Source organism: Manis javanica, chromosome 8, assembly GCF_040802235.1.
Source record: "Manis javanica isolate MJ-LG chromosome 8, MJ_LKY, whole genome shotgun sequence".
In the NCBI taxonomy this organism is placed as follows: Eukaryota; Metazoa; Chordata; class Mammalia; order Pholidota; family Manidae; genus Manis; species Manis javanica.
Genome location: NC_133163.1, coordinates 59134430 through 59148537, shown reverse-complemented (window position 1 = coordinate 59148537; position 14108 = coordinate 59134430). Strand labels below are relative to the sequence as shown.

General features: G+C 35.2%; 1 protein-coding gene across 1 annotated transcript; it reads left to right on the top strand.

Moving 5' to 3' along the window:
• Nucleotides 1–722: 722 nt before the first annotated feature.
• On the top strand, nucleotides 723–1128 carry LOC140843089 (ribosomal biogenesis factor-like). Its single transcript, XM_073211302.1, has one exon. It carries the CDS (start codon nucleotides 764–766, stop codon nucleotides 1064–1066), a length of 303 nt encoding a protein of 100 aa, XP_073067403.1. The 5' UTR covers nucleotides 723–763; the 3' UTR covers nucleotides 1067–1128.
• The last annotated feature ends 12980 nt before the right edge of the window (nucleotides 1129–14108 follow it).

Here is a 14108-nt window from a genome sequence, read left to right as displayed (position 1 = left end):
ACAAAGTGTCAGCAGAGCTGTGTTCCCTATTGGAGAATCTGTTCCTGCCTCTTCCAGCTTCTGGTGGCTGTCAGCATTTCTAGCTTGTCGCTACATTGCTCCAGTCTTTAAGGCCAACATCTTCAATCTCTTTTTTGCTCCATTGTCACATTGTCCTCTCCTCTGGTGTCAATTCTCACTCTGCTCTCTCTTATAATGACATTGTGACTGCATTTGGGGCCCACCTACATAATCCTAGATAATTTCCCCAGTTACAGTTTATTGATTTAATCATATCTGTAAAACCCCTTTTTCAAAATTAGGTAATATTCCAAAGATTAGGACCTGGTATCCTTATGGACATTATTCAGGCTATTATAGTACCTATGGTGCAACTTGTTTCTATTTTTATTCCACAGTACATCTAGGAGATTTTTTTTTCTTATTAGTTAATGGACCCTTCTCATTCAACATCATTGTTGTAGAGTATGCTCAGGATGGGTGTTTCATATTTTGTTTACCAGTTCCTGAAATGATGAGCAGTATTTTTGTTTTTTACCATTACAGATGTGTGACACTGACTGGTGAAAGGACTAGATTGCTACATCTCAGGGGTAGCAGATGAGTGCTATGAGAGCAGTGGTAATCAAAGAGAACTTAGTTCTAACCGTATTATTTCAACTTTTCTTAAAAAAGAAATGCTATTATGTATTTATTTAATTAAAATAAATAAATAGGTCCCCAGAAGTTGGAACAGCCGCTGGAGGGTATCGGAGGTCTGACAATGGCCAGGAGCAAACTAAGAGGTCAGAAGTCAAGGAATGTATTTCACATAGCCAGCCAGAAAACCTTTAAGACTAAAAACAAAGCAAAACCAGTTACCACTAATCTTAAGAAGATAAACATTGTGAATGCTGAAAAAGTTCACAGAATGAATAAAGCTTTTATAGACATACAAAAGGAACTCGCACATTTCTCAAAAGGCCTTTCTCTTGAACCTGTGCAGAAGCAGGTGATTTCTCAGCAGTGTCCAGAAAACGAACCAGTTAATGTTGATGAAGCTACAAGATTAATGGCTCAGTTATAATACACGGTGATGCATCAAATTCCCCAAAAAGACCAACAAATTAAATGTTTTATACAGTTTTATTTTTAAAAATCTTGTTAATGTACAGGCATTGGCACATTTAAAAAACAAACTACATAAACAGATCTTTCCTATAATCTAGGAAAGTGGAATGTCAGAAGTCAACAAAATGTGATAAACTTAAAGTGCTAAAACAGAAGGCACTTCACAAAATCTGTTCACTGAAACAGTAATATATCCTAGTTTACATCCTTCACTTTATAAGTGGCAGTGAATGTCCGTTTGGATTGGAGGACACAGAAATATGGACAGTTTTGTGGCAGTAAAAATACAAGACAAACAAATGATAAGCCCTTGGGCAACATTTTTGTTTTTGATGACCTTAAGTCTACTTTAACTTCCCTCCTGTAAGAGGAAAAACCAGAAGGATTCAGAATGGAAGAAAGTTTAAAATCCAGAATGTAATTATTCAAGGTGGGTGGGGTTGGTGGATATTACATCACTTTTTCCCTTGAAACAGAGCCCTTTGTTTTATAGTTGAAGTTTTGTGAAGTAAAAAAAGAAAGTATTAGGGAAGAACACTTAAGAATCAGTGAACTAAAAAGGTGTTACATTCATTATTTTAAATACTTAGGTTAAGAAGTCTAAAATGTTACAAAGTTAGAGGTAGATAACAGTCCCAAGTTTCTGTGGACTCTAATAATTTAGTATCTGGACATCAAACAGATCACAAACTCCTTCATTATCATCTAAATTAAAGTTGTAGTCATCGGCTGGGGTAGGAGAAAGCCGTAAGAGAGGAAACACTGCAAGCAAAACACAAATTCAGTGTTAAAAGATTGTTTTTACATACGAGTCATGATGTTTAACATAAAATACTCCTAAATATATCAACCCAAACTAAATTGTTTCCTATGTTATACAAGAATTTTAAAGTATGTAACAGGAAAAGGATCAAATTAATGATTTGTATCTACTGTATCTTTTGAAAGATTCTTGTTTAAAGATAGTTTATGCATTGATTGTAGATTAGCTTGAGAAATAGAGGTGAAAATTTTTATTTGTTGAATTTGATGCTAAAATTGGATTCAAACACTGGTCAAAGTATTTAATCTGTTAAATAAGCTGTTTGAAAACAAGAACTAGACTTAATAAATTTGCTGATATTCTCTGCTTCTACAAAACAAACAAACAAACAAACAAACAAACAAATAAATAAATAAATAATAAGATAAATAATTAAATGTAGCTGGGATTTTGACACTATCCCACATTTGAGCTTTTACTATCAGTTTGCTTATTGGTCTGTTCATTAGTCTGAACTCCTAAACTTTAAGCATTTTTTCCCCCTGAATGATCAAAGCCAAAAAACAAAACAAAGAAAAATAATTATAGTGACTATCTCACCTGAATTGCCAAAATTATTAAAAAGCACACTGGTCCCAAATCTGGCAGTGTGCTACTTACATTGAACTCATTGAATTCCAACTGTAATAGTGGAGCATTACAAAATTCTTTTGCTAAACGATTATAATTTTGATGCTGTTGAGACTAATCTTTTAAATTAGATGACAAGAACAGCAGAAGTGTGAAGAGTGATTGGTTATTTTGAGTGGAAATATTTAAATGAGTCTAATTCAACCAAAACTGGCTATCATTGCTGAGATTGTTAAATTAATAATGATCACGTTATATTTTGTTTATATTATCTACTTACATCTACTTTTCATCAAACTAGGTTAATAAATAATGCAAGTGAAAAATCCAAGATTAAGTCATATTAGTGTACTTAAACTAAATATATAAATTTTAAATGAATGAGTGAATAGAGAAAATCAGCATCTAAAGATCTCTAAGATGCCAACACTATCTGAAGCCATATTCATAACTCATTGTTCATTAATCAGAGGAGAGATCTCCTAGCAAGAAACCCTCACAGCATAAACTTCCTTTCTCAACAGTACTATTTGAGCACAGTTGGCAGGTACCACAGGTTGAGGACTTGAGAGCAGGCTTACATGTAACCGATGCAAATAACTTATGATCACATAAATGCATTGTATTTTCCAGGCTCATGAAGATGTTTCCCCTTTCCCAATAAATTGGCTTAATATTTCAAATCAATATCAGAATTCAGAACAGATGTCTGGAATATTCTCTTTTTGCCTTTGTAAGGCATCTCTCCAACTAAATTGCATTTGATTATGCATTAGCATTTCAGTAGTGAATCAAGGCAGTCATTTGTGTGTGTGTGTGTGTGTCTGTGTGTGTCTGTGTCTGAGTTCTCCCTTTTTATATCCTAATATATATATTACATATATAATATATAATATATACTTTTTTATTAAGAGTATTGTAGAACTAAATAACAAGAGAACATAGTGGTGAAATACGACAACACTATGATATAGAAATATTTTTTAAAGAAGAAGGTTGCTTTTCAATTAAATCACATGTGAACTAGAGATAGAATACATGCGATTCCAGTAACATAAGAAAGAATCTATTTGAAGAGATCAGTTTTTCTCACTGTAACTCCTTAATCTAGACTTGTTATCACAAAATGATCTGTTTTTCTCCCTATCTGGAAAAATGCACTGAACAGGGTTATTTTAATTTGACTTTATTTTTCTTATATGGGAATATTTTCCTACAACTATGAGATAAAGAATATATCAACAAGTTACTTTCATTTCTTCTTTTAAAGTGAGATGAAGCTTCAATTTTTCAACAAGTTTCCCCAAATGATTCATTCCACTCAAGCATTTATTGAACACTCACTTCATTCAAGGGGAAAGCCTGGGTGCAAAAGAGAGCACAAAGCAGAAGACATTGTTACTACCTGTAAGAATTTATAGAATTTATAGTTGTGGAGATAATGCAATGCCCATTGGGGATATATGACTGTTTGTGGTCCAGAGTCTTCAAGAGAGGCAGAACAGATTATTGGATAAAGCAAGACTAATAAGAGACACTCTCATCTTGCAAACCAGCATTTGAAGGTGACTAAATTGTTAACTATGTCAGGAGGAGCAAGACTGTACCTTTAGGAAATAAATGTCTGTTGGTAGGTGGGTAGGAGTACATGGGAATTCCGTGGGTGGAGGTCATTGCTTCCATATCTAAGTTCAGGAGAATCAACGAAGGGAGAAATTGGGTTATGACAAGAAGCACCAGTCCAAAAGCAGTGTTTTTTAATTCTAGGACAATAGCTGCTTCTGTATTTGATTTATGCTTTTTCCCTCACCCTCACATCCCAGCAAGTGGAAAGGATTTCAGTTTGTATTCACCCTTAAGGAGAGAGGATTTGTACAGATCCTGACTAGCACAGTACATGGGAATTTTAAGCCTTTTTCCAAGCACATGTATCATATAACTAGTCTGCAAACTCTGGATTAGGAAACCTGCTTCTTCTGAGAGCTACTATCTTTAAGGGAAATCAGAAAATAACACACAGACTTAATTTACTTATGCTTTTTCAGAAAGAACTAGAAAATATTTCACTAAGACACTCTGTTCAGTTCAAGTTGTCCTTGACTACGCTCACAGATACAGATAAAATTAGAATTTCTAGCTCTGTCTGTGCCTACCACTTTCACTTACTGATTTAGGGCCTCCAACTTCCTGAAATTTCTCCTCTGAGGAGAATAACTATCATGGGTAATGGGAAGCTTAGTCTAACCTGTTTGTTATACTGGCATCTTGTCTTGTTTAGCATTTGCCCTGGATTTCTTACTTTTTAAACAAAGCATTATTAACATTTACATTAGATATACCTGTGTGGTAGATGTGGTAGACATTCCTTCTTTGGATATCCACTCTCTGTTCTGGTTTCTTCTTGTGTTGTGTGAGACCCACAGAAGGTGAACGGTATTCTCACTTTAATACATGTTTAAGCTGACAGCATGACCAGCGATAACTCATGTCTCTTTGCCAACCCTTTCCAGACTCAATGTCAAACACCTCTCTCAACAGCTCTCTTTCAAAGATAGCATCCAGAGCTGATAAAACAAAGTGTATGTGGACAGGTCTGGCTATTATCCCTTTGGAATGATAGTGGCAAAAATACTTGACGCTGCTGGCCCCTTGACATATCAACCGGTTCTCTCCTGACCTATACAATGTTCTTTTTTTTTCAAAGGGAAGATTCCAGATGTATCCTATATCCTACATAAGTGAAGAAACTAAATCAGAACTTAAATAATGTACATGATTTAATTCTGAAATTCTCTATTTGCACTTTAGATAATCTATGGGAAGAATATTTGATGGAGAATAAAATAATAAAGTTATGTCTTAAATAGATAAATCTATATTCTCTATTGCAATGTAATAAAAGGGAGAAGGCCTGTGATTTTGCCATATCCATTTTAGATGAAATGTTCAAAAGAAAAGAGAAAAGCTCTTTCTTGTAAAATATTTTTAGGAGAAAAAGACTGAATGGAGGCAAAAAGACAATAGAAATAGTTGGGTAAAACATTTAAGCACTGAAATAGGAACAACAAAATAAGAATTGAGAATATTCTCTATTTAGAAGGTTTTTTTTCCTGAGTTTTCTAGATACCTCAGCATCTATCTCAAGAGTATCTTCTCAATGACAATATTATCTACAGAAAAAAGTCGATTTTAGGTCTCAACAATTTCAAATTTTCCAATCACAAAATGCAATTTAAAGATGATTGCAGACAATTTGATTTAACAAAATGTAATAAGACCATTTTTAAAACATACCTTCTTCCAAAAAATTTCCATGGACGTGGTATTAGAAACAGAGACAGCGAAGAAGTGAATTCATTTATTGTGAATCTATTCAAGAATGATTGTTCTGCTTACATTATTTTTAATGTTCAGATAATAATTATTAAAAAATATTTTTTACTTCACTTCATTGTACCTGGGTGCTGTTTTATTTTTTAAGGAAAAATGTCATTTTGAAAATAGTTTTAGAATAAACTATATTGTAAGAACTCTGACAAAACCAGTTTGTTAGTCAATATGCAGGAGCTGTTTTGGTTATTTTTAATATCCCTTTCACTCTCAGTTTGGAAGATAAATACCCTTCCTTCAGGCATGTTTAGGAATTCCCTGGACATGTCTTATGGAGGTTGCAGGGTCTTGCTGCAGCTCTGCATTTTCTGCTAAAGCCCACCACTATTCCATAGGGCACATACCTCTGTCAGGTGCTGCCACTTGGAACCGATGGCCCTGTGGTACTGGGAAGACAGTGGTGTCCTGTGGTACGGACTGGAGTTGCCACTTGGTGGCACAGCGCTGGACCAGGCAGTCCCTTGGGGCCCTGAGTGTGATGGTTCCTTTGCCTTGATGGTGCCGGTGCTAATCCTCAGGTCAGAGAAGTGGGACATGTTCTCTCCCCTTTGTCTTAGGCACTCACCGAGGATCTTAAAATAGTGCACCTTGTGCTTCTTTGATTTGCAATATTTTTTGTGAATTTACTTTTTAAGTATTTTTGCTTGATACCCATTTCCAATATGGGCTAAGGAATTCTGTGGGGCAGTGTACCACAGTGTACTCACAATCACCATGCCCCGCTGGTATTGAGAGTCAGTCTTCCTTTAATTATCCCAAGAGTCCACTTCTGACCCCCCCACACACAAAACAGATACTTGTCAGGCCATCCTTCAGGTTTGCCAGACATTTCCAGCTCTGTGTCTGATTCAGCAGTGGAGAAGGTTGAGTTGTTTCCTAGGAGGCTCTTAACTCCCTTGCAAATAGGCTTCTTTCAAACCTGACTTAACAGTCAAGTATGAATTATCACAGTGGGCACAGCCTAGACTTAAGTTTAACTTGAGTTCTATCATATAATGAATTTAACAAGTAATGAAATATTTAAAGCAGCTCTTTATCTTGAGGGCATTCAACTAATAACTGCCAGGTGTCTACAATGTGACAGGCAGAGTGTTCCTTGCCAGGTATACAAAGATTTCTAAGTTACAGTTTCATCTTCAAGGAGTTCAGTCTAACAGATACATTTTAATGCATAATTATAATACATTGTGATAAGTTATGTACTAGCAGGATATGTGAAGCACAGTGATAATACTATATCATGGTGGGGGGATGTGCATATGCACAAAGAAATGGAGACCTGAAAGAGGAAATTACGGCTTCAGGTTAATTGGGTGTAGAGATGTATTTATGGTTGGGGAAATTTAGGGAAGGGGTTGAGAGAATGGTGTGGAATGTAGAATGAAGGTGTAAATAGGCAAATATGCTAACGTACTTGGACAACTTAGAATCACTGGAAGATTTTAAACACGGCAGAGACTTTATCTTATCTGTTACAGAATAATGACTCTTGTTGAAGGGAGCATGTATGGATTAGATTGCAGTAGAATGGAGACAGAAAGATGAATGAAGAGGGAATTGCAACTGTCTAGGTAAGAGATGGTAAATTATGAACAACGGGAATGGAGAAGATATTTCAGGAGGATATTTTCATTGTTTAGCAGGCAGAATAAACAGACTCAGTGACTGGATTTGGGCATTGTGTGAAAAGAGAAGTAGGATCAGTGAAGGCTCCTGGATTTCTGGTCTGGATATCTATATGATACACTAAAACTACTTGAAACAAGGAATATATATTAGGAAAAAATTTCAGGGAGGAAAAATAGTCCATCCTCTCTTATGAATGATTGGTTAAAGGAGAGAGCAGGAATAGAAAAAGGAGATAAAATACAGGGAAAGAAAATAGAAAAGACAGGGGAAATAAACATGGACAGAGACAGGCAAAGGTAGAAAATAATGTAAGAGAAAATCAGAGAGTGATGCAGAGTGACACCTAGGTTTATATTTAGAAGAAATTACATTTTCAGTTCTTGGTAGTATGGCATCTGAAGGCAATGCCTGGTTTAATTTTGCAATTACAGGTATTGGGTTGTTTATTATCCATGATTACAGGTTGAATAAGGTAAAGATTTGGTCTCTGAATTGGAGAAAAGTAAAGACTGTATGGAAAAGAGAGAAAAAAGAAAACAGAGACCAAGCCTGGATATCTTGCAGTAAAACCTGTGTTTGTTGGTAATATTAGCTCTTGCAAAGCAATTTGTTTCTTTAAAATGTGTATTCCCAAAACACCAACTTAACTTTTTCACTGGATTGATTTTCAGTTATGATAGTGGAACCTGAGGAGCTAGAAGGATGGGATTCATCTTCTGGCTGTTGCCTCGTTTCTCTCACAGACTGGATAGGTAGCCGTATGTGATTGGCATGGCACAAAGAAGACACAGAGTCATGGGAATGGAAAGAATTCACAGAGGCTGGTTTCTAATCATTGCTCCCCTAATTGTTTCCACATAAAGAATCACACAAGCTTTCCTGGCCAAGTGTTCTCACATCCACAGAACTGTTTTGGTGGGATGGTAAAGTTGCTTTTGGCATGAATATAACACGTCTAAATCAACAAATCAAGACTCAAGGACTGAGTCTTCTTTTGTTCAGGGACTGTAAGACTTGTTAAAACTAGGAACATTTTAAAATAAACATTTTGAAACAACTACATTACAAATTTTAAAGCTTTTGAAGAAAGATAAAGATTCTTTGGATTTGTTTCTGATAAGATCTGTATGTACCAAAAGTACTCTCTATGAATTTTGTCTTGAAGTCACCACAAGCAGATATACTTTGAAATATGATTTATATTAAAATATCCAATCAACATCCAGTTGATTTTCAGTTACTGAAACTGCAGTTTCAAATGTGATCAATGCAGATTAGAGGATCAGTAATTAAACAGTAATGATTTTTTCAAGTGGAGATAGTTAATATTGTAAATTGCTTTGCTGTGAATGGATTTGGGCTCTTGATGATTTTGTAAATGATTTTGGCAACAAAACCGTTTTCAATTACATTATTATGTCAGGCCTTCATCTATGGAGTTTAAAATATATATATATAAACTTACCAGAAAAGGTGTGTGACAACCTAAGAATTTCTTTACTAACTTGCAAGATAACCTCTTCAGTTAATGTAAGGACCCCTCTGATTGTTTTGATCACTCACCTGCCAATTCACAGGAGATATTCATGGAAAGTAAGTTATGCTGGGCAGAACAAAGACAGACAAGGAATGAGCAAGACTTCAACCACATTGCTTTTGAATATAGCAAATACTGTAGATTTTTATTCTGTGGCTTGGAAACACTAGGGGACCATACCTGTGGTTATAGTCACCAGAAGAAGGGAATGGCTTTCTCTATTTTGTGGCTATCTTGAGATGTTGGCCAAAAACATGTAGGCTGTGTGTTATGAGGGAGCTTAATGGTCAGTGGTGGTCAGATTACTTTGGAGGGAAGACTGCATTAAACTGTTAGTGACACACTGATCCATATACTCTCTGAACCTTGTATGTGGAAAATTTAAGCAAGTCTTGGCAATTCAGCACAATCAATTGCTTTGACCACAATGAGTGATGTTGTGTTTAATGGGAAAAATCACTGAAAGGGTTTGTTCCAATAGCCAAGTGAGAGTATCTCTCTAATGTCTATGCTATCTTTTTAGCCTGACCATCAACAAGAAAAGGATGTGGTGCAGAAGTGATAGTTCAGATAGGTTTTGTGCACAAATTCCATTAACTTAAAAGTCAGACATAATGGTGTCTGGTATTACATACAACAAATACTACATACAAGTATGGTTCTAGTTATAGCCAGCTGAAATTCGGTGAGTAACATGGAGTACCTACCGTGGGCTATTTACTTACCACAAACTGTCCTTTGTCTTGAGTGGTACTATAAAATCCATATGGATTTATAAATTTTACTTACTTTGTAATGTAATTTAATGCATAGCTAATGCCTGAAAACATCTGGAGGATTTTATTGACAATCCCAGACATCAAATAATTTCACACATAAATACTGAAGTATGTTTCTCTAGTACACAAGAACTTAAAAAAATATAACCACAATAATGTTAACTATCCAATATATTTAAAATTTATTTCTCAGTATCATCCAACATCCAGTCTATGTTCTGTTTTCCCTCATTGTCTCAAAAACATCTTTTTGTATTTTGTTGGAATAACGATTTTAACAAGACCCACACATTGCATTTGTTTGTTATGTATCTTAAATTTCCTCTCCTTTTTGTTTCCCATTTAACCTATAATAGTTTTCTCTGTGTTTTTCCTTTCCCTTACTTATCAAAATATTGGGTTAGTTTGCCCTGTAGGATTTCTCATGTTCTGGATTTGGCTGATTGTTTTTTCTGGTGTCATTTAATACACTCCTGTACTTATATTCCCTGAATTTTCTGTAAATGAGGTTAGGTCTAGAGGTTTGATTAAGTTAAGCTACTTAAAAAAAAAAAAAAAATTCCAGCCAACCAACCAACCTTCATGAATAGTGCTGTGTATTTCTTACTGAAGCACATGAGGAAGCACATATATCCTGTTGTTGCTCTTTAATGATAAGATTGATGAGTAGGTTAAGATGGTATCAGCTTGATTCCTCCACTGTAATTCCCCAAATATCTTTCACCTAAAATGCTTTTTGCAGTCATTGGTGATTATTTCTTAAATCTATTGTCTCATTAGAGGTGCTGCCATTTCTCTTCAATTATTAGTTCTGATTCTTCTATAAAGAAAATGTTTCCTTAATCACCATTTGATTACCCTGAAGATTGATTCATGTGGGAAGACAGGACAGTGCCAGATTGTTTTCATTTATTTATCAATTTTCAGTGTAACTTGATGCCCTAGCAACATTTAAGGGTGACAGTAAGAATTTTATTATGCTTTATCTTAATTTTGTCATTATGAACTTATTGGTTATATGTCTTTATATATATGAAATGTTTGATATGCTTCAATCTACTGGCATCATTATTCTTTTTTGGCTGCTTACATTGTCCTATCTTTGGCCTGTGAGAATGACTTCCTATGTTTTTTAATATAGCCCCAGTTGTTTTTCAGAGTCTCTTTACTTTCAGGCACAAATGAGATATTACAGGCTTATTATGCACATTGCTTGTTTCAGACCTGAAATCAGTCGTTTCCCCAAATTCTCTGGCTTCTTTTAGTAGGTAATGAATGGCATTTAGAGACCACAATCTGGATACTTAGGCTTTTTTGTTGTCATTGTTCTTAAGACCTTTTAGTGGACAAAGCTAGAAAATAGGTATATTTTGTAAAGAGAGAAATAAATTATGAATATACTAATTTTTAAAATTAAAATTCATGTATTTAATGTTATTTTTAATATTCCATTTTATTTATTAGATTTTGACTATCTCTTTGCACAGTGTTTTTAGTAGTCTCTCTAGGGCTTAAAAAATACTTCATTTTCACAGTCTACTTGGAATCAATATTTAATCATTTCAATTGGAATGCAGAAGCCTTACCACTTTATAGATCACTTTACCTTCCCCCCTTATTCTACGTATGTGTTATATATCCTCAACTATTAAACATCACAACAATGTTAAAGTTTTTGCTTTCAACAATATTTTAAAGTACTCATAGAATAAAAAGGGTCTATTATATTTACCCAGAAGTTTACCATTTCTGTTGCTTTTTCTTTATTCCTGAAGGTCCAAGTTTCCATCTAGTGTCATATCGCCTCTCTCTGAAAAGCTTCTGTTAGCAATTTTTTAGAGACTGGACCTGAATTCTCTTAGTTTCCCTTCATCTGAATATGTCTTTATTTTACCTTCATTCCTGAAGGATATTTTTGCTGGTTATAGATTCTGTGTTGACAGCTATTTCCTTTCAGCATTTTAAAAATATTATGCCACTCTGGTCTCCATGTTGTTTCTGATGAGAAATTCGCAGTCATTCAAATTATGTGCCATTTTTCTCTGACTGCTTAAAATTTTTTTTGTCTTCATTTTCCTGCAGCTGATTATGATATATGGGCATGGATTTACTTGAGCTTATCTTCTTTGGGGTTCACTAATTTTTTAAATCTGTAGGGCTGTCTTTCAGCAAGTTTGGGAATTCATAGTGACACTATTCTTCAGAGATTGTTCTCAGCATTGCATTCTTTATCTATTTCTAATGAGATTCTGATGACAAGTATGTTAGTTAAACCTTTGGTTAATGTCTCACAGGTCCTTAAGGCTCTGTTTAATTATTTTCAACCTTAATTCTATCTGTTGTTATGATTGGAGCATTTATAATGATCTGTCTTTTCTTCAAGTTCACTTTTTCTTTTCTTTGTAATATCTGTCTGCTACTGAGTCCATCCAATGGGTTTTCATTTTGGTTATTTTATTTTTCTGTTCTAGAATTTCCAAGTGGTTCTTTCCATTTTTAGAAATATCTTCTCTTGTTTTGCCAAGACTTTTCATTTTAACGTAAGTTGCAAGAATGTTTGCAATTGCATGTTCCAGTGTACTTTTAAAATAACTATTTTAAAGTCTTTGTCAGATAATTCCATCATCTGTGTTAACGTGGATGTTGGTGTCTTTTTCCATGTGACTTGAATTTTTTGTGGATTTTAACATGCCAAATACTTTTAGATTATATCGTAAACATTTTGAATAATAAGACTCTATGTCTTCTTCAATTACTGTGGAGAGTGTTAATTTTTTTAGCAGGCAGCAGATCTGGCTAGGTCTAGGTTGTAAATTCCAACCTCACTTTTATGGGTAATAATTCCAATGTCAGTTCAGTTTTCAAAGCCTTTAGATCTGCCTAATGTGTGCCATTCAGCAGTCAGTCTATAACCTGGCATTGATATACCTGTTAGTTTCCTTCCCAAAACCACTGCTGTGCTATTTAGGATTAGATCCATGCATCTTTAATCTCCCCCGAACTGTCTGATTGCTGGGACTCCTATTCTGGTCCTCTGGCAGGAAGCTGCTCTAGTTCCCTTGCTTTGTTGTGTTCTGTTGCTCAGTTCAGTAATTGAGTCTGTGTCCTTGTTCAAGAAGAGGTGTGTGTGTGTGTGTGTGTGTGTGTGTGTGTGTGTGTGTGTGTGTGTGTGAGAGAGAGAGAGAGAGAGAGAGAGAGAGAGAGAGAGAGAGAGAGAGAGAGAGAGAGAGAGATTGATTGTGGGTTTGCCTTGGGCTTTTAGGGCTGCAGCCTGTGTCACCCAGAGGAGGGCTGCTTCCTTGACCCTGTGGGTTCCTGTTTCTCCTGTGGATTCCTGTACCTGTTGCTGACTCCCCGCCATAGGGCTGCCTGACCACTGGGGTGCTAGAGAAGGGGAAAAAGGAGTAAAACATGGGACATTTCCGTATTTCCTTCAAGCACCAGGAATACCATTTTCTGGCCCTCAAGCCAGAGCTAGTGGGCTTCTCTTTTCCGTGTGTACCACAGAGCTCACCTCTGGATTTCTGGCTGCGCTGAGTTCAAACAGGGGGACGCCAGAGGGAGAAAATGGTAAACTCACCAACAATCCAGTGATAGTTTGAATTCTAGTGACACCTGCTGTTATTTGCAGACTTCAAACAGATGCTGATGCATTCTGCCCAGGTTTTATAGTTATATTCAGTGAGAGAAAAAAGATAAAGCAGGCTTATCTCATCTGGAACCTGAATTTTATTTATTTAATTTTGTTTTTAGTTGTGGAAAACACTGTGGTTCCAAAGGCAAAACTATGAACAAAATACACCTACAGGAAGTCAAGGTGATCTTCCTGTTATTTTTCTCCTGCAGAGAGGTAACCATATTTTTAAGGTTTTGAGTATTCTTTCATTTTTAATATTAAAAAGTATTTTTATTTGTATTCTCTCTTCGCTCACTTCTTACACAAAAGATAACACACTAAAAATACTCTTCTGTGTCTTATATTTTCCCCCTTAATTATGTATCTTACAATCATTCTAAAGCAGTATAGAGAGATTTTTCTCATTCCCATTTAAGAGACCACCATGTTCCATTGTATGAACTTACCAAGGTTTCGTAACTAGTTTCTTATTAGTGGAAATATGCTTTTTTTCTGGGATTTTATCATTATTAATCAATATGGATTTTAAACCAAACTTACTTCTTCATTTTATTTGGGAAAATGGAATATAGTAAGAAGCCTTCACAGTGTTTTTATAACTCTAATCATTTTGGCTTCCAGATGTAGTTTATA